The sequence below is a fragment of the Phyllostomus hastatus genome, unplaced genomic scaffold (assembly GCF_019186645.2).
Source record: "Phyllostomus hastatus isolate PE091 unplaced genomic scaffold, TTU_PhHast_1.1 phas_contig_40, whole genome shotgun sequence".
NCBI lineage: Eukaryota > Metazoa > Chordata > Mammalia > Chiroptera > Phyllostomidae > Phyllostomus > Phyllostomus hastatus.
Genome location: NW_025333872.1, coordinates 71,897,941 through 71,918,164, shown reverse-complemented (window position 1 = coordinate 71,918,164; position 20,224 = coordinate 71,897,941). Strand labels below are relative to the sequence as shown.

Here is a 20,224-nt window from a genome sequence, read left to right as displayed (position 1 = left end):
TTAGGTTAAATGCTATAAGTATTGGCCTGATGATACTGAAGTTTATGGCGACTTCAAAGTAACTTGTGTGGAAATGGAACCACTTGCTGAATATGTAGTTAGGACTTTCACCCTGGAAAGGGTAGGCACCCTAACGTTCTATTTTAAAAAATGAATATTGAAATGTATTTTTCTCTTAAAATTCCTGTTAAGGTATGTTTCGACTATGCTATAAATCTGTCCATTTTACTCACTTATTTTACAAATATTTGTTTAAGAGCAAGGCATCGTGTGCAAGGCATGTTTCAAACCCTTGGAACACATTAAATCCCTGCTCTTGTGGAGTTTATAATCTGTTGAGGGGAGAAAAGCAATAAATATTAATAAAGCAAATACATCATATACTATGAAAGGTACTACAGAGAAAAATGATGTTGGGCATGGAAGTACAATAGATAATATTGCTGAGGTAGAAGAAGGAATGGTTTACAATTTTAAAAGGATGATCAGTAAAAGACTCATTGAGAAAATTGCCTGCAAATAAAGGCCTGTGGAAAGTGAGGGAGTAAAGTGAGTGATTTAACTATTATATCCCAGGGAAGTTAGCCCAGAGAAGAATATTTCTGAGGGAGGGAAGATTCATTTTAGAGACCCTGAGGCATGAGTATGCCTGTCACAATGAGACACAGCCAGGAGTCGAAAGCGTTCAGAGATGAGACAGAAATATGAGATGAAGTCAGAGAAATCACAGAGCCAGATAAGTGAGCCCTTGTAAGCCATTGTGATGATTTTAGCTTGTATCAAAAGAAGGCAGGCAGTCATTGAAGGGTTAGGAGCCCAGGAGTAACATGATCTGACTTTTATTTTTAACAGGATCAGAAAGACTAAAGCAAAGTAGGCAATGTAAGGACATTTAAGTGAGACACAGAAGCAATGAACTACATTGCTGCGATACCATTGTTGCATATGTATCTCTGTATATCTACAGAGCTTTAAAATACTGGTGTCCTTTCACCAAGAATTTTTTTTCCATTAATTTATCATAAGGTGTGTATTTAAAATACAATGACTTCATGTATACTCTTGGAAAATTTAGTTGACTGTACATGTCCAGCAGTAGGAAGATATTATACATTTATAATCTAGCTATAGCATTTTTAAAAATGTATTGACTTGAGAGAGAGACAGAGAGAGAGACATTGAGACATTGATTTGTTGTTCTATTTATTTATACATTAATTGGTTGTTTCTTGTATGTTCCCAGACCCGAGATTGAACCTGCAACCTTAGTGTATCAGGACAACATCCTAACCAACTGAGCTACCTGTCTAGGGCCTAGAAATAGCATATATTACAAACTAGATCTATAAGTACTTATACCCACATTAAAATAATTAGGGAAAATATTAAAAGTAGCATTATACAGAATAACATAATTATGATTATCACAACTCTAAAAAAGTATGGAAATTTCTTAGACAAATCAAGTACAATAAAATAATCAAAGATACAGATTTCAAAAGGAGCCATCAAGTTTGATTTAATGATTAACTAGACCTCATTATTATGGAAAGAAAGAATATAGAATATGCATTTTTCTTATTCATGAAAATTTTATGAAAATCAATCGTGAACTTATAAAGGAAACATGAATATATAACAAAAACTTCAAGATGCTTCCAAAATCCAATAGAAAATAATAACAAATCACTAACCCATGATCCCACAAATTAGGCTCTTAGAAATCACCAAAACCTCTTCTGAATAATCCCTGAGTGAATGATTGCCTCAAAGCTAAAATTATACTGTAGTAATCAACAATTTATACCAAAATTTCCTACAAGTTATCCTCTAAGAAAAAAATATATCCATAAATCATTTCAATCTTTAAAGGTAATCTAGATCACATGAAAAATCATTAAACTACAAAACTTTAAAAATCAATAAAATAAAGAAATAACTATTAAACAGAAATAAACAAAAAAAATTAAAAATCTAGTTCTTTGAAAAGATCAATAGACTAACTAAACCACTGATTCAGAATCAGGAACAATCAAAAAAATATGCAGCTTTAGCCCTAGCAGGTGTGGCTCAGAAGATTGAGTGCCATCTTGCAAACCGAAGTGTGGCTGGTTCAATCCCCAGTCAGGGCACATGCCTGGGTTGCAGGTCAGGTCCCCAATAGGGAGCACACAAGAGGCAACTTCACACTGATGTTTCTCTCCGTCTCACCCTTTATGCCCCCCGTCTCTAAAAACAAATAGTAAAATAAAATAAATCTTTTAAAAATATGCAATTTTAGTAAATATAGAAAGGATATAATTGTAGTTATGCTTGCTATTAGGAAAGTTATAAATATATTTTGTTTAAACTTAGAGGTGCAGATTTTCATCTATATACACTGATATGCTAAAAAATAATGACTTCCTAAACTTAACTCAGAAAAAGTAAGAAACCTGAACAAATGATAGAAGAAAATAAAATAATTGTTAAAATTTACCATTAAAATTGCACTATGGTTTCATAGTTGAGGTTTCTTTAACATTTACAGAATTATTAATGCCTATATTAGTCAAATCATTTAGGCCATAGAAAACTGTTAAAATCAACTAAATATATTTTTAAAAGCTAGCATACCTGTGATAACAGAACCAGATAAAGAAACTCCTCTCTTTTTTATCTCAATCTCTCCAGTGTGCATGCCACACCTTTTGAACCAATTACATTCAAGAACATACTTGAAACAACTTCAAAATGAAATACTGAAAATTTGAATCCAGAAGTGAACTAAGAAAAGATCATAACATGATCCATCATGATTTTTTTCTAAGAATACAAAGATATTAAAACTGTGGCAGAATATTTCATTATAACAGTGCATTAAAGGAACAAAACTATGTTATTTCATTAATAGACATTGTAATGCACTTAATTTGATTTAATTGACATTTGTAATAATACTCTAATTATATTAGGAAAATAAGGAGAGTCCCTAAACATGATAAAGGTGTTTCAACAATAACTAGGAGCATGCATGTTCAGGAGTAAAAAATTAAAGGCATTGCTGTTATAATCAGGAATGCGATGTGGATAATTATTCTCACTAGTATTCAACATTTTAGGAAGCTCTATCAAATGAAATAAGACAAAAGGAATAAACTGCATTACTATTAGAAAAGATGAAATTATTTTTAAATAAAATGATCTTATACCAAGACAACTACCAATAATATTTTTAAATATTAACTAATAATCACTTATTTAAGCAACTAATTCAAAATAAATATTCACAAATTCTAGCTTATGGTAACAATAAACAGAGGGTAGACATTAAAAGTATCTTTCATGATAATAAAAAAGTATCTAGGAATATATTATCTAGGAATAAACAATAGTAATATAGATAAGTTTCTAGAAATATACTTTCTAGAAAGGTACAGGTCCTAGGCAAAAAAAAAACACAGAAGTCTATTGAAAGACATGAAATAAGATGTGAACAAATGGAGGCCTGCCACAGGCCCCACGTATACTTGTGTGTAATTGTTTTTAATACCACATTAGGGATTCGGTGCGGTACGAATTGGAACGTCATTGGGTTTTTATTTTTGATATGTTTTCTTGTATTTAGAACTGGAAAGAGTGATTTTTTGTGAAAAACACATATTTGAAAATTACTTTGGAAAAATTAAATAAAAAGAACAACAAGGGAACCTGTGCTGGCAGATATTAATATTTACTAAAAGGAGCAAGGCCCTATAGCAACTACGGTGAAAGGATTAATGTGGAAGAGGTGAAGCAACATCTAGAATCAGCACTAGACTTGCCTTTGAAAGTAGTAACAAAAGGGATTTCTCCATTTGTGTGACTCCGTGGTGCTGTTTATTATTGTCACTAGTATAATGGCTTGCTGAGCCCTGCTTTCTGTAGGGTGTTGTGTTAAGAACTGGAACTAAAAAATATAATAAGACATGATCACTGGCTTCCAAGGTTTTCGTCATATTGGTCTATATAGGATAGAATCAAAACATAAACTTTCTTAATTTGTTTTATTTATTTCATGCAGTTGTTCTACCTATCCTGTCTTTCGAACAACAGACATTGACATTTGACCGAGAGGTCACAGTAAAGCTGGAGTTATATAGACTATAGTAGGGGTTTTGCTTTGTTTTGTTTTGTTTTTCAGTTTTTGGTATTTTTGCTACAAAGGTGGGTTCTGAAAAATAAACTCTGCAGCACTTCATGTGTGCTCCAAGCTGCACTACTACAACCTACAGGCTTCTTTTAACCAAAAAAAAAAAAAAAAGAAGAAGGGAAAAGCTTTGAAATGTGCATTTAAAGGTGTCTCTTAAATTAGCCCAATATGAGAGAGGCACAACAATAGATACTTTACCTCCTTTATTTTGTATTTTTGTTACTATAAATAATACTCTGTGTGCTGAATTATTGCAGAGTTAAGAAAAATAGGCCGCCCGAAGAATAGTTTAGCTGTCCTTATCTTTTTATAAACCAATCTAGAGTAGCACTCTGCTGGAAAATCTCCACATGCTATGCTTCAAAGCCATTTTCAACATGGATAAGCGAGGCATTAAAATCTCTTTGTGAGGTGAGAAGCTAGAAAGTTGCTTTTATAAATTACTTGAGTACTCAGTGCATTGGGTCAATAGGGCAGCGTTTTAGCTTTCCCATTTCTTCCCTTTACCCTAATTTTATGTGTTTCCATTCCCACTAAGGAGCAAACTGTCAGAGTAAATAAAATTTACCCTGACTTACAAAACTGAGCAAGACTTCTAATTTTCTTCCTGTGGCTGTTGTCTGACAATAAACGTAAGCTCCTAAGCTGTATCAGCCCAGCATCCTTTTTTAGACAAAGTCTGATCTTGGTAAAATCTTCATTTTTTTTCATTGTCAGTCAGGTCTAGTACTCCTGATTGTGTTTTATGACTGGATTTGGGACCATCTAAAAACACCTGTTTACATGTTTGCGCAGAGGGGCTACAATGAGATCCGGGAAGTTAAGCAGTTCCATTTCACCGGCTGGCCTGACCACGGAGTGCCCTACCACGCCACGGGGCTGCTCTCCTTCATCCGGCGAGTCAAGTTCTCCAACCCGCCCAGCGCTGGCCCCATCGTTGTGCATTGCAGGTGAGTGATGGTCCACGTGGCGATGACTGTGTACAGCCAGCTTTTTTAAAGTATAAACATAAGGCTTTTAAGCACAAACTAATGCATGTATACAAAATTCCAGCTTGCATGTATTACAGATTAGTAAAACAGCAATAATATAAAAGTTAGCCATAAGGAGGATATAAAATAGGAACTTAAGAAATAAATACGTTCATTCTAATGTGTATAGTGTTGTCCACGATTGTGAGTGTAGAAACTACTTTTCAGTGGCAACATCTGTGTTTTGGTTTTTGCTGGGGGATTTTTTTATTGCTTTTGTAAATCCCATATTTTATGGAATGGTAAGTTGAAATAGAGATTTCTTGCCAATCTAGTAAATTCCCAATAGAATCCCAGCTTTTAAAACTAAATTTGAGACATACAGAGTTACTGAATGGCCTAAATTACAGGAATTTGTGCTATAAAACAGCTATTTAAGACTTTTTTTAAAAAACATCTATTGGAGGACCTTGAAAACGACATCAGTGAGATCCAGTAAATACATGCCAGAAAAACATGAACAGTATATCCAGACTTTCTTCTGATTAGAAGCTTCTCTTAAAATAAGCATTCAGAGATACTAAAAGCAAATTACATGGCCTCATTTTGAGATGTGAACAAAAAAATATATACTGAATTTGAAAGTCTTTTCCTAAATGCTACATACCATTCTCAAATACTAACTCCTCCAAGCCACATGATAGTTTATACTTAAGCATATTTTTTCCTTTCTGAAATTCAACCTATTCAGAATTTAAATGACTATGTAGAAAAGAAGAAAAAAAAACACCGACAATGAAGTAAAAGTAAGTCATCTCATAAGAATCGGATACTATGTACCCTGAAAAAAAATTTTAATTCAATCCTACTCAAGAAATCTGATGGACTCTTCAATTACTTTCCTGTCTCAAACCCTGGGAACAGTGATTGAGAGACAGTAGGCACAAAAAAAAAGAGGGAGCGAGAGAAAGAAAAGGGGGGAAAAGAAAGAGATATTCACAGTATCTTTCACTTAAATTCCTTAAAGAACAGTGAGTTTAAGAAAAGTGACTGGACAATAAAGAAATAATGTGAATAATCTATCTATGCATTTAGATAGCATGAGATGAGATAAATAGGTTTTCAGTTCAGGGTTGTCTTATCATAGAGGTTTATTTTCCTATGAATTGTGTCCTCAGAAGTGTTCCAAGATTCTTAGATACTCTCTTGAAACAGAAGTGTCATTTTCTACTTAAACTCAGGTGTCTCTGAATTTATGTAAACAAGGTTGCAGACTACAAAGGGAATTTCCCCTCCAAAAATCCCAACTATATCTTGTTTCCTCCATTGACTTGTATACATAACATTGGAGAAGCTGTCCTAAGGTGTAAAATCACCTATGCCAACAGCATATTATGATTCAAGTAATTCATTAAATATCTATGCCTAGCAATGCATTTTCATATTTTCTTCAGATGTCCATTTAAAATATTCTACTATTGGTCTCCTCCCCATTGATAACCACTCTTTTCCCCCACCCTCTTCATGAGAATTTTCTCCTGCATTGTAGCTTTTCAGATTTCGCATTTAAAGGCTTTGGAATTCATGTTCTTTACCTTGGTGCTTACAAGAGTCTGTTTGACTAAGAGAGCCAGCAGTCTCCATTTCTCCAGAGGACCCACAACTACTTGAGGGTTAACGTCCTTATTTGGGGGTTAAATGTTAAAGTGTGAGTCCACTCCTTGATCAATTATAATTCTATGAACTTAAAATTATGTGTACTTGATTTTCATAAAATGAAGACTATGTAAGAGCTACAGAATTTGAACAACATGTATATATTATTTTCAATATAATGTGGCTTATAAAAATAATTTTTATTTATAAAGTTGTATCATCTAATTTGGAAGTCTTATTTTAATCTTCAATTGATACCAAACCATATACTCCACAGGAAATTTTTTTTGTTTATTAACAAGTGTTTACAGGATATGTACAAATTATGCCCTGTGGTTTGTTAATTAATTCAATCCCACATGTTTGAAAGCCAAAAGGATCCTTATATAAGATTGCATAGACATGATTCCTGCAATTCTTTTGTTTAATTTTTTCCAGTGCTGGTGCTGGACGAACTGGCTGCTACATCGTGATCGATATCATGCTGGATATGGCTGAAAGGGAGGGTGTGGTTGATATCTACAACTGTGTCAAAGCCTTAAGATCTCGTCGTATCAATATGGTCCAAACAGAGGTATGTGTTGATTGTTGATTTACCTCTAGTGGGTTTTAACATTTTTCCAATGGATCAATGTTTTTTTTTTTACATAGAATTAGTATTAGCTCATCAAACTAATATTGGTATGTTTAATATTGGTATTTTTATTAATATTTCCTTATAGAGAAAAATTCTCTGTATTCTCTCTACCTTTGGTGACAAATAAATTTTATTAAAATGGTATGAAGATTTTCTTTTTCTTTCTTTTGATAGGAACAGTACATTTTTATTCATGATGCCATTTTAGAAGCCTGCTTATGTGGAGAAACTGCCATACCTGTCTGTGAATTTAAAGCTGCATATTTTGATATGATTAGAATAGATTCCCAGACTAACTCTTCACATCTCAAAGATGAATTCCAGGTATTTGCAATTTCTAGGGCCTCTTTTATGAGCAACTTATTTTGACTTGTTCTGGGCATTATTAATTCTTCTAAGAAAGGTCTTTCGGGTCAAATTTATAACCTTTGACCCAATTGTAAGTATAATATAATGACTGTCTCTTTCATTATACATATTATGCAGTCACTTTTGTATTAATGAGCTGATATCTGCTGTATCATGAAGGGCAAATGAGTTCAGACTCAGTTAGGGAAGAGAATGGGGGAAAGGTATAAAAGTCAGTTTTAGTGGTGATTTGTGTATTTTTACAACCTTTTTTAAAATTCAGTCTAATGCGTTTTGGCCTGTGTCAATCAAAATATGAGATCAAGCACATTAGTGATAATAGCTTAAGTTGTGAAGTTTAGTAATAATAGGTGAAGTTTGTGCTAAACATTGTTTCTAAAAATACCCTAAATGTTTATATTTCCCTTAAAGCATCCATGAAGGTGTGTGACAGTGATGTGACAATGAAGTCAGAAGTACTTCTAGAAACTTAATCCTTCAATTCTTCACTCAGTGTTCTTGCCAGCATAGCACAGCCTGTCTTTAAGTATGGCACACCGGATGTCCTCATAAATGACACTTTCCAACTTTGATGATGGGTTATCATCCTGGGAGTGTCTGATTGCATTTTGTGGGTAGTTGTGTTGCCTAGGTTCCCTTTGCCTTTTAAGAAGAGGCACAGTGTACAGTACATGTATTTTTTCTTTGTCACTCTTACAAAGAAAGAGTGTCATTAGCTTAACTACAAAGTCTATCAGCCTGTTATAGTGGCAAGTGCCATCGAGTTGTACAAATCCCTCACTTGGCCTCCTAAATACTTGATGAATCTGTGTTGTGCTATTAAATGGGTCACTGTCTTTTAACTTGGGTTCCCCTTTTCTTTTTAGACTTTGAATTCAGTCACCCCTCGACTACAAGCCGAAGACTGCAGTATAGCATGCCTGCCAAGGAACCATGACAAGAATCGCTTCATGGACATGCTGCCACCTGACAGATGTCTGCCTTTTTTAATTACAATTGATGGAGAGAGCAGTAACTACATCAATGCTGCTCTTATGGATGTAAGATACTGCTTTCTTTGTTAGTGTAAAGTGTCACAAAAAGCTACGTAGTGCAATGAAAATGAACACTGGCTTGTTTCCTGTCCAAGAAAATTAAAATGGCCTATAAAGGAAAATTGGAAATGTTCGATGAAATACAAAATTGTGAGAATGCTTTTGAGTTTCCTCTATAAGGATTCTTAGGAATGATAAGTTTTAGGCTTTACTGTAAATTTGGAACTTGATTATCAATTATTATATTCTGAACAAAAAATATCTGCAGGTGAGAGTTTTTATCTTAATTATTTTCAGAAAAGAAAATCATGTTATCTATTTTAAATATAGTTAAGAAGGAATTTTAAAAATTACAGAATGCCATATCTTTCTAAATTTATATTAATTAGGGAAAATTTTATCTCTGGCATTTACTATTCCAATAATTTAGAACTGACTTCTTCTGTTGGCCCTTAGCTAATAGATACTATTTGTAAGTAACTGGAAAAGACATGGAAGATATCATGTTAATATATATATCCTAATGAAAGAACTGACTTGCCCCACTGCACTCTTCATAAGCTGTAGATGGAAAAGCATGTACTCAGCATGTTAGCATCCTGCAGACAGAACAACATGGAGAGAAAGAGAGTTTTAGACTACAGCTTTAGCCACCTTGCTTTGGTTACCTTGGGAAGAAGCAAAATGACTGTCAGGGTTCAGAATGCCTTTAAACAGTTTTGTCACCTTCTTTTGTAAACATTTCTGGCTTTTGCCTTTTGGCTTTTGGAACCATAGCAAGGAGAAATTAGAAGTCAGAGATCATCCCTTTGTGACTAATAATGAAGCTTTTTAAGTTGTTGCTCCTATTATGTTCTTCAAAAATTAGCTTCTGAAAAAAACCATTCTACCTCTAGGACTAGTCTTTCAGCCAGTTAACTTGGTTTTTGTTTAATCTGCAGAGCAGAATATCCTAAAGGCAAGCTCCAGTGGAAAGTTCCTATCTGTCTGTGACCAGAGTTTTGCCCACCTGTTAATTATTTTCACTGAAATCACATTGGATTCTCATTGTACCATTTCTTCTCCTTTTAGTTGTCTGGAAAGGCAAATAAACTAAATATAGAGAGAAAATATTCAAGACCTTTCAATTCTGAGTTTAGATTGAAAATGAAAAAAAAAGATGTATGAAAAGAGAAGAAGGAAAGCTATTGATGCCTTTCAGTTTTGTCTTAGGCATCTCTGAAATTTTCCCTGATTTCCAGGTTGTTTTCTAGTTAATTTGAAGATTGAACCTTGTACTCTTTCTGGTTCTACTCTCTGCTTAATTCCCTATGAGTCAACAAATATATTTCACAGTGGATACTGCCCTGTGTATTTAGCAGTATAGTTGGGGCTTCAGAAAAGTAAGGTTTGATTTAGCTTACAAGAACAGGGTGCACTGGTCAACACTGCCTCCTCCCTTCCCCCATCCATCCCCATCATTAGTGTTATACACCCTTTTGCCATGCCTGCGAAGGATTAGGAGGTAAGGCCAAGGATTCTGTGATTTAAAAGTCTTAGGTGTGCTCCTGTGCATAAGGGGGAAAGAAATGGGAAATCGTTGGTGTCTTCCCTATCCTCTTCCTCATCCATCTCCCCTCTCCTCTGACTCAAAAAGATGAGCAAACAGCAATCAACATCTTTGACTTACTTTCCCATGGAGCAGGCATTTCATTGAAAGGAAAGCTTCCTGCTTTCTTCTGATCCTTTCTCATGAGACTTCTTGCTTTCTTAGGAGGGACTCACTCCAGCTGCAAGTGCAGCTGTGTAAAACATTGAGGTCATTTAGAAGCAGCGAGGTGAATAACCATCTACTCACATTTACCCTCAAGTCCTCCATGGAGCGAAATGCCATGGTTAGCAGCATTTCCCAAATAGTGGGATCAATGAATTTGAAGGATCAGTTTCTACACAGATGTTAAGACACTTAGAGGACTGAGAGTAGTGTGATACAAATGAGTTAGGAGATCACTGACAGTTTTTATCAGCGTTAAGGAAATCTATCTCAGGTAACAATCTAATTATTTGTTTTATAAATCATTAGTTTAAGTTATTAAATGTATATATTTAAGTTATTAATGAATACATTACATGATTTAATAATTTCAGTCATTATATATGTACATTTCTATTTCAGTGTAGAACATCAATCTGTAGAACTCTAGAGATCCAGGCTAGATGAGCTTTGCCTTTATTAGCCCCTCCTTCTAGCCCCTAAAAGAGATAATATACTGTGTCCCAATGAAGGGTCACTTGGCAAACTAGGGCCCATTTTCTCTTAGGTGGAGCAAAGGAATACACTGCTTTTACTCTTTGGCACTTGAAAAACCTTTATTAAATGATTAAAACTATGATCATGTTTATTGATATACATTAAAAATGCCCAGAAAATTAAGGGAAGTAGATTATAAGATGTACAAAATGTGCTATAATATCCAGATGATGTAAAAGCATATGATTCTGAAGCATATGTGGATTTTCTTATTTGGAATGGAAGAGAAGCAAGCAGTTACATGTATTACAGATTGGCAGATGGTTGATAGAGAGGTACCTACATACACATACCCCAGAGGCTTTACCTTCAGCCTATCAGGCTAATTGGTTACCTTTGGAAAACTGAAACAGCCTGATAGGCACCTCATGGAGGATCTTAACCTCAAGAAGTTCTTTAGTTTCTTCTTCTCTATTTTTCTATTTACTTTTCTCAATAAAATAAAACTTAAATTACTTACATGATTTGCTGTTTAGACATCAAAATCTTACCATCAGACAACTAATTACCAGTTGTAGTGTATTTCAGTGGTTCAGATTTGTTATTCTGTGCCTTGTAGAGCAATCTGGTTCCATCTCCATGTGAAGCTGTTACATTTTACTGGCTCTACACTGAAGTGCATTGAATCTGCTTATACAACTGATCGTGCATTTTAAGTTCTTCTTATGTTTTCCCATCTACATTGTTTCTTCACAGAGCTACAGGCAACCCGCTGCTTTCATCGTCACACAATACCCTCTGCCAAACACTGTGAAGGACTTCTGGAGATTAGTGTATGACTACGGCTGTACTTCCATTGTGATGTTGAATGAAGTTGACTTGTCCCAGGTTAGTGGCTATGGGCTGCCTTTGTGTATTTATACATAACTTAATAGCATAGTAAGAAAATTCTTTTACCACCCTAATGAGAAAAAAAATCACACTCTTTTTAATTTCAAAACACTCATCCTCTAGGGCTGTCCTCAGTACTGGCCAGAAGAAGGGATGCTGCGATACGGCCCAATCCAAGTGGAATGCATGTCATGTTCAATGGATTGTGATGTGATAAACCGGATTTTTAGGATATGCAATCTAACCAGAGTGAGTCATTGTTCAATTATTCTAATTGAGTTGATCCAGAATATGTGGATTATAGCCATGACAGGGTATAATTCCATTCAGACAACATGGAGAGTAGAATTCATAAACCTTACATAATCAGTCCCCAAAATAGTAATCATCTTACACCTTAGTACTAGAACAAAAAGCAGTATGAAAACAGGAAAGCAGAAATGCCGGAAGCTACTGTTTTCTGGTCTATTACTAGGCTAGATTTGGATGCACTGGCTTAATTGAGTTTGATTAGTCTACTTGGCTCCTGAGCTCATGTAGACATATCTCCAGGTTGACTGCATGTTTTATTAGTATTGACATCCAGCTCAGAGAAGACATGCAGTTGAAAATAATACAATAATAATAATAATAATAACAGAGAAGGTTTACCTCCAAAGGAAGGGCTATATTATTAGAAGTCATTATAGAAGGTTCCATGTCACTATTGCAAGTCCTGTGTGTAAGGAAGAGCCCCAGGCATGAAGAAGGTAAATCACAGACATCACTGATTCTCCTCCCACCTACAACGGTGTCTTTCTAAATGTCCCAATGTCTCCCCCTGCCCAGGTCTATGGAAAGAAGCAGAGCTCTGCCACTGTGCCCTTTCCCAAGAACAAAGTAGCAACTTTCCCTGACTATTCATGTGCTTTGTGGGCAGGGGGATGTCTTGGGTCTCTACTTAAAAAAAAGCATTAATAAAAACTGTTTAGGTTATATAACCAAATAACAAGCATAATTTGAAAATAAAACATTAGTAACTTCCATTAAATGTCCCTCCTTTTTTTTTTAAGAAAAATCTTAAAAAAAAGATTCTAGTTCAGAGCAGCAGCCCTGAACTACATGAACTACATATCTATATCTATTATATTAATTGTGTGATTAGGATGATCATATTTCAATGTTTTTCATCTCAAAATGGCTGTATGTGTTCCTGTTTAGTAAACCCATATGTATATAACTATAAACAGAGGGTAAAATCCTATCCAATTCTATTACTCATTTTCATGAAGAAAAAGATAAATTCAATCATGTCATACTGTTCATGGATATCTTAGATGTAAATTTAAATGAAATCTCATTATATCTGCACATCTGTTACATTATGGTTCTAGTAATGTTTTAGCTGGAAACCATAGGCACTAAACTAAGAAAGTAAGACTTGTCTGTTAATTGAGCTGTTTAAATGAAAAATATTCCAGTAACAAGAGCTGAAATTGGTGTTACGTTTTTTTGGCGGCATATTTGTTTCCTTATTCTTCAATATTTGGCATTCTAAGTCTTAACAGTGCAAGATTATTTTTCTGTTTTCTATCTCATTATTTAACATCATTCACTTCATCAAAAATTTAGTACATGAAACAACAAGAAGTTGGGTGTTATACTAGGTAGGTCCTGGTTCTACCAAAAGATGCATGAGCCCTCTTTGCTTAACACTGGTTCAGATCTGATGCTTTATGATATGGCATACTCATGAATTGCATAGTCTTCCTTCACACTTTTATTTGAGGGTTTAAGATTTTGATTCACTCATTCAACAAAACTCTGGAAATTATTTTTCTAGGTTCATGTTGTACAGCGTTTGGCAGGGAAAAAGAGAAACTTTCTTGTCCTTAAAGAATTTATATTTTATCAGGGAAGATAAGTATTAAAGAACTAATTAAATTATCACTTATTTACAGATATGAATAATTTTACAGAGAAAGTACAGAATACAAAGTATTTGGGTGATCTGACATAGCTGGGTGATCAGGAAAAATTTCTTTGAGGCACTGATAATTAAGCCAAAGTTTGAAGAATTGGTAGAAGCTATTTGAGGATGGGGTAGCCAACCACTTTGGTTTACACAGCATAGAGAGGTTTTCAGGACACACGAGTTTTAGTGCTAAGAACTTGAAAAGTCCCAGGCAAACCCAAGACCAACCCAAGTTGGTCACCATTTGGAACTGAGAAGGGCAAGCAAGAAGGAAATGTTCAGGGCAAAGGGAATGTATGTGCAGAGTCCCCAAGGCAAGATTAAAAGAAGGCTGATGTGTCTGGAACTTGAATGGCCTGTTTGAGTAAAGGGAAGGTTGAAGAAGAAGGTGGAGCCAGATCATGTAAGGATTCTTAAGCCATGATAGTAATTAGAATTTTATGCTAAGATCATGTGGAAACCATTAAAGCAGAAGAATGACAAGATCAAATTTGCATTTCAAAATAATCATGATGCCTACAGTAAGAAAGAGTTGGAGAGAGATCAAAGTATATTTCAGGAGATCCACTAGGAGGTAATTATCATAACCTGTGATTGGGAGTGCACTGATGTCAGTGGTGATAAAGAAGAGATGACTTTGAAAGTTCTTTAAGAAGTATACACATAGGAATTGATTAATGGACAGGGCTCCGAGGGAGAAGCTTGTATAAAGGATAATTTTCAAGTTTCCTGCTGCTGTAACTTAGAATGTTTCTGCACTGGCATGCATGAACATAGTTAGGACTTACAGAATTGATCCAGTGTAAATGTCATTGATATCATGGTATCCATTGGTAAGGACTTCTTGCTTTTTGGTTCAATTTCTAGTCCCTACTTAGTAAAAGTACTTTTTCTTCCACAGCCACAGGAAGGATATCTGATGGTACAGCAGTTTCAGTATCTAGGATGGGCTTCTCATCGAGAAGTGCCTGGCTCTAAACGGTCATTTCTGAAGCTGATACTTCAGGTGGAAAAATGGCAGGAGGAATGCGAGGAAGGGGAAGGCCGCACGATCATCCACTGTCTGTGAGTACCGAGGTGGCTGGCCGGCCCGGGAGCCTTGGCGCTCGTGCCCGCCTTGGCCTTCCCCTCCTCCGTGCCAGAGAGCACCTGGCTCACATCTTACACGGCGCCATAGATCTTCCTGTCTCCTAATCCCATCATTAACTACTAACTAACGAGCTTTCAGTTGCTTTTAAAAGTTGATTATTACATAGTTTTTATATAATTTCAAATAAACTCTTACATTACTCTGAACCACTTTTCTGATTTACACAGTTTGGAAATCTGTCACAGTTTCTGAGGATCTAGGTTGGCAAGCTATGCCTGTAGCATATTCCTAAGCATAAGCTACCGAGTTAACATCTTCCTCAAGTGTCCTTTCCCCTGGCCCTGCACACTTTCAGGTGCACATCTGAAGCAAAATTAAGACACAAATGAAAAAAAAATTAAAGATCATGTTTTATTTTCCAAACATATATCTTTGTGCGACCTATAGTCTCCAAAAGCTTTGATGTAAAATGGCTTTGCGTTCCTTGGCTTTAGAAATGGTGGCGGGCGAAGTGGCATGTTCTGTGCTATCGGCATTGTTGTGGAAATGGTGAAACGGCAAAACGTCGTTGATGTGTTCCACGCGGTCAAGACACTGAGGAACAGTAAGCCCAACATGGTGGAAGCCCCGGTGAGTCAGTCTTTGAGACAGAAGGGAGCGTAGAAATGAATCAGGCATTTACCTGCTTGTGAATTGGTTTCATGCACACATAGGGGATGCGAGGTGCAAACCTGTCTTTGTGGGGACTGTTCTCTGTAGTTGGTGGACTACAGAGCAGCCCCTCTACCCAAGGAAACTTAATCACATATCACATAAGCTGCCAATAATAAAGAAAACTATTTTCATTAAATTGAGAAAATGTATAGGAATTTGTTTTTCTATTATGGATATAAACATTTGCTAAAATAAAGTTAGGGTAAGTGGTTCTATAATAAGAATAAATTTGCTCTCTAGGCATTATTCTTATTTACTTTTAATTTCTTAGAGTATATTGAGTTTGCTGATAAAACTGATCTGAGGGATATACATCAGGACTTTCAGTACCAATGTTTTTAAAGGGCAACTGCAATTTTATAATTCATTACTTCTGGTCAAAGTATAAATTTTTAAACTTATCATTGACAATTTTCAGCTTTTACAAATTATAGAGTGTAGTTCCTGTGATGCTACCTGACTACCAGAGCTCAAAAAATCAGAACATAACTTACAAAATAAGAGCAGATGTATATGTGTGTGGGAGTGTATCTGGGTGAAGCTGTATAAAGAATAAGAAAGCAAGCTACACTTCTTTAGCACATTTCACTTCTAAGGAGAGATGCCTGTGGGTTACACATGTGTGCATGGCAGGATAGAATCAGGAGCCCCTGTGTAGTGTATGTTCACAGAAAAGTCAACCAGAAAAACCAAGGCATCACTGTTGCTTGCCCTACATTTATCAAGATTATCAGATAACCAAAATGAGCAATTCAATAAACCTTTAAGCATTTTTACCACTTCCTGCTCTTGGATTGTTCACACAAGGGGTGCACTGCTTCCTGAGACTAAATCTGAAGAGTTACATTCATACTCTTTCACTTTCAAGAGTGAAAACAAGACTTTTTCACCTTCTACAAGTGCTCCAACCCCCTCTGCTCCCAGCATCCCTTGGGTGACTGCAGTTGTCCAAACAAGGCATGATGGCTTTGACCGGGGTGTTGGCAGTCGAGATGGAGAAAGGGGGATGGGTTGAAAAATTTTTGAGGTGGAACTCTCAGGTTCTTTTAAAAGCAAATGGGTAGTGGTTATGTCTTTAGACTCTTTGCAGTCTGAAGATTTCTCAATGTAAACTCTGCCTCTGTCTCTCTGACCAAGTCTTCTTAATGGGGTTACTTCTGACCTCAGAATTCAAATTGTACCTCCAAATTTCACTGTTATTTTCCACCATTACTTTAAGAAAATAATTCTATGGTTAAACTCTGCCATTCTAAAATCTTCCAAAAAGTTACAATTTACTTTTAACTCATGTCCAGTGAATCATGACAAAATCCCCCACCCTCTGATTTGTGTTTCATCACAGGTGATGATTAGTTTAATGTGCTGTTGACTTGTACTGACAAGTTTGGTAAGGAAATTTAGAGTGTAAAACAAATGGCTGGAGACTGATTAAAAAGATATAACTGCTTTCAAGCACTTTGTGTTTCTTCAGATGCACTTGTTACAGTAGCAGACTACTTAAAATCACGTCTACTTGACAATTAGGGTAGGGTAGATGCAGACCTCTCGGGGAAGGTTTCTGTCACCCCAGTTTATTGCTAGAGACACCTGGACGTTGGCTTTAGAAAGAATATGAGTTTTACATTATTCTCCATTTCAGCCTAAATTTATCTACTTGGGTTGAGTTGGAAAGATTTTAATGAGTTACATGTTGTAAGTCATAATTAGTAATACAGTCTCCGAATTTTTTCAAATTCTGAATAAGCAACGCATACATGGACTTAGAGGAAAAGCAGTTTAAACTCAAAATTTTTATAGCTAACAAATCCATCTTAAATATATCAAGGCAGCAGAAATAAATGTTCAGATGTAAATAAGCTCAAAAAATTTTAAGAACTACCAACCAGTGTCAAAAACTTTCTTGAATACCCTGATGGACCAAAAGCTGTCAAAAATTAAGAATTTGACATTGTAAAGTGGCAGTTTGAAATGACTGGCTTCTTTTTTTCTGCTAAGGGAAATGTCTAAAATGTGGAAAAGAATATTTGCATGTATTACTGTAGCATTATTTTATAGTAGAAAAAAATAAATGCAATCTAATAGATAAACAATCCACCTGTTAGACTTTTATATAGGGTTAAAAGATGTGTTAACATGGGAAAAAGTTACCTAATGTTACACAAAAGACAATGAATATAAAATTATATCCTCATATATGTATGCAAGTATGTTTGTTCCAAAGTAATTATTTCAACCATGCATTAAAAAGGACTGAAGCAAAACTAAGGCAGTAATATTAACAATTTTATTTTCTGATGATAGAAGTATAGAAAATCTGCTTATTAATCTTTATATTTTTCTATATTGGAAAAATTGTCTGTCATGATGAGGTATTACTATTATAATCAACTTTCAAAATAGTTTTTTAATTTGATAGAAACTATAAGGCAAAGACAACATATCTTTTTACATCATCTGTTTTCTTAAACAGCAGCCATTAGACTGAAATGTGAAATATGTATTCCCAGATATTCAACTTGTATATAGAAAAAATAATTTGTCATTCATTCTTGAAATATCTAAATTGTTTGCTGAGTATTCATGGGGTAGCTGTTGTTCACCATGAGTCTCTTTGTTCCTCACTTTCCCCAACTCTTTTGTGCTAACGTCTTTCAGGAGCAGTACCGCTTCTGCTATGATGTAGCCTTGGAGTACCTGGAGTCGTCTTAGTAGGGTGAGACGTCCGCATCCCAGCAAGAACCTGTTCATCTGTTGAGCCAGCAGCTGTTGTACCTGTTACACCTGTGCAGAAAGATTTTAATGTGGGGGGTGGGCGACTTTTACATTCGAGAGGTAAAAGTATTTTTCTTATGAAGTTGTGTATCTTAATAAAAAGGACTCAATTAATTTCTATTACTGTATGAAAGCATCGACATTTCGTGCCACATATACTATATTTAATAAGAACCAGATTCAAATGAGAACTTATCAGTGTTTGTACAGTGAATATGCAGCCTTTTCTCTCCTGGTTTTGGTAGAGCAGCCACCACATGTTGCATGAATTAATACTTTCTATGTGGTGTTTTTTTCCCTTTTTTAGACAAAAGATGTTAAATCTTTAAAGAAAGAAGAAAGAAAAGCTGTGCGAATTCATAGTAAAGTTCATTTTTTATATGTTTCAAGTGTAGCAGATCTCTATATAAATATATAAATATATATAACTGGCTTATTTTCTTTCAATGTGCAATGATGGCTGGATCATTTAAAGTTCTTTTTAGAAAAAAAACATAAGCCAAAGACTCAAGTGTAAATATGTCTATATGGAGAAAGCACATTATATTTATTGGTTACTGACATTCCTTTTTTGATGGCTAAAATACTACCACCACGCTATCACTTTTTTTTCTGAAGCTTTTTCTTTCACTAAAATTCATCGTAAACAATTTTTGTAGATTATTTTTTGTATGTTTTAGTGTAAGTAGAGGATAAACTCTTTATTCATAAACCAGGAAGCAATGTTCTTTATAGTGATCCTCTTGTGAACATGCTTGTGAATTAAATTTATGTAAAACACCTTGGCAATTGGGTCTTTTCATATAGGACCAAATTACAGCATTTTGCTGAAAAGGTATAATTTTTCACAATTTCATTAGGTAAATAAATAATGGTTTGGTGATAACATATGAGAGTTGAACACATTCAAATCCTTTCTGGTAGCGTGCACAGTGTAGAACATAGCCTTGAAGCATCATTTAAATGTTAAAGGACTTGATCTTTTCAGCCTATCGCCAAGCAGCAAACAAAATAGCAGCATTTATGCTTTCAGGGTCAAGTTTTAGCAATCTGTAAACTGTCAAGGTGATAAAACGTTTCTTTTGATGTTTACATGCACGAGCTTTGGGTTCTGACCATAGAAAGTGTGAACAAATTGATGCCAGATTCCTGTTTTGTGCAGCGTCACAAGATTCTCCAGGGAGCCTTCGTACGTGTGGTCTTGTTCACGTGCCCCATGTAGCTGTAACTCAACATCATCAGCTTGCAGTTTGTTATTGACTGAAGCGTTCCAGTAGCCTTGTTCTAGATTGCCAGTACATGACATGGTGCTTTTAAAGATTTAATTAAAGTAAGAGTGAAATAAAGTTTTTATAATTATATCAGGTATCGTTTGCACATCATTTTCTCCTCATTTCCATGCCTGTACTCCCAATTAAATACCCTATTCTCAATAAAAGTAGACCATGAAAATTCTATTAGGAGTAAAACTAATCTCTAAGCACCAGTTTCTTTCAGTTTGCTTTTTAAAGTTGAATTTCAAAAAGTCCATACGAGTGGAGAAAAAAAAGCAAAGATATTGACATCAATTATTTTTTGAGTTTCCATAGTTATATGTCAGTATTCTTTTATATAGTATATGTTTTCTCATTTCTTTCTTATAACAAACTTGACAAATAGTAATTATCACCTCTATTTTACCAATGAAATTGAAACCGAGAGCATAAATGATTTGTCACCTGCTTCAAATCTTAGT

At 35.1% G+C, this 20,224-nt stretch overlaps 1 protein-coding gene across 3 annotated transcripts in view; it reads left to right on the top strand.

The window, feature by feature from the left end:
* Positions 1–19,855, top strand: part of PTPRK (protein tyrosine phosphatase receptor type K) — a 487,814-nt gene extending 467,959 nt beyond the window's left edge. For all 3 annotated transcript variants that reach the window (XM_045842702.1, XM_045842700.1, XM_045842699.1), the window contains 10 exons: positions 5–121; positions 4,967–5,121; positions 7,237–7,372; positions 7,610–7,759; positions 8,671–8,844; positions 11,825–11,956; positions 12,083–12,208; positions 14,815–14,978; positions 15,498–15,633; positions 18,373–19,855. In XM_045842702.1, the coding sequence (XP_045698658.1) occupies positions 5–121; positions 4,967–5,121; positions 7,237–7,372; positions 7,610–7,759; positions 8,671–8,844; positions 11,825–11,956; positions 12,083–12,208; positions 14,815–14,978; positions 15,498–15,633; positions 18,373–18,426 (1,344 nt within the window). In that variant the 3' untranslated portion in view covers positions 18,427–19,855. The remainder of the gene's footprint in view (positions 1–4; positions 122–4,966; positions 5,122–7,236; positions 7,373–7,609; positions 7,760–8,670; positions 8,845–11,824; positions 11,957–12,082; positions 12,209–14,814; positions 14,979–15,497; positions 15,634–18,372) is intronic.
* The last annotated feature ends 369 nt before the right edge of the window (positions 19,856–20,224 follow it).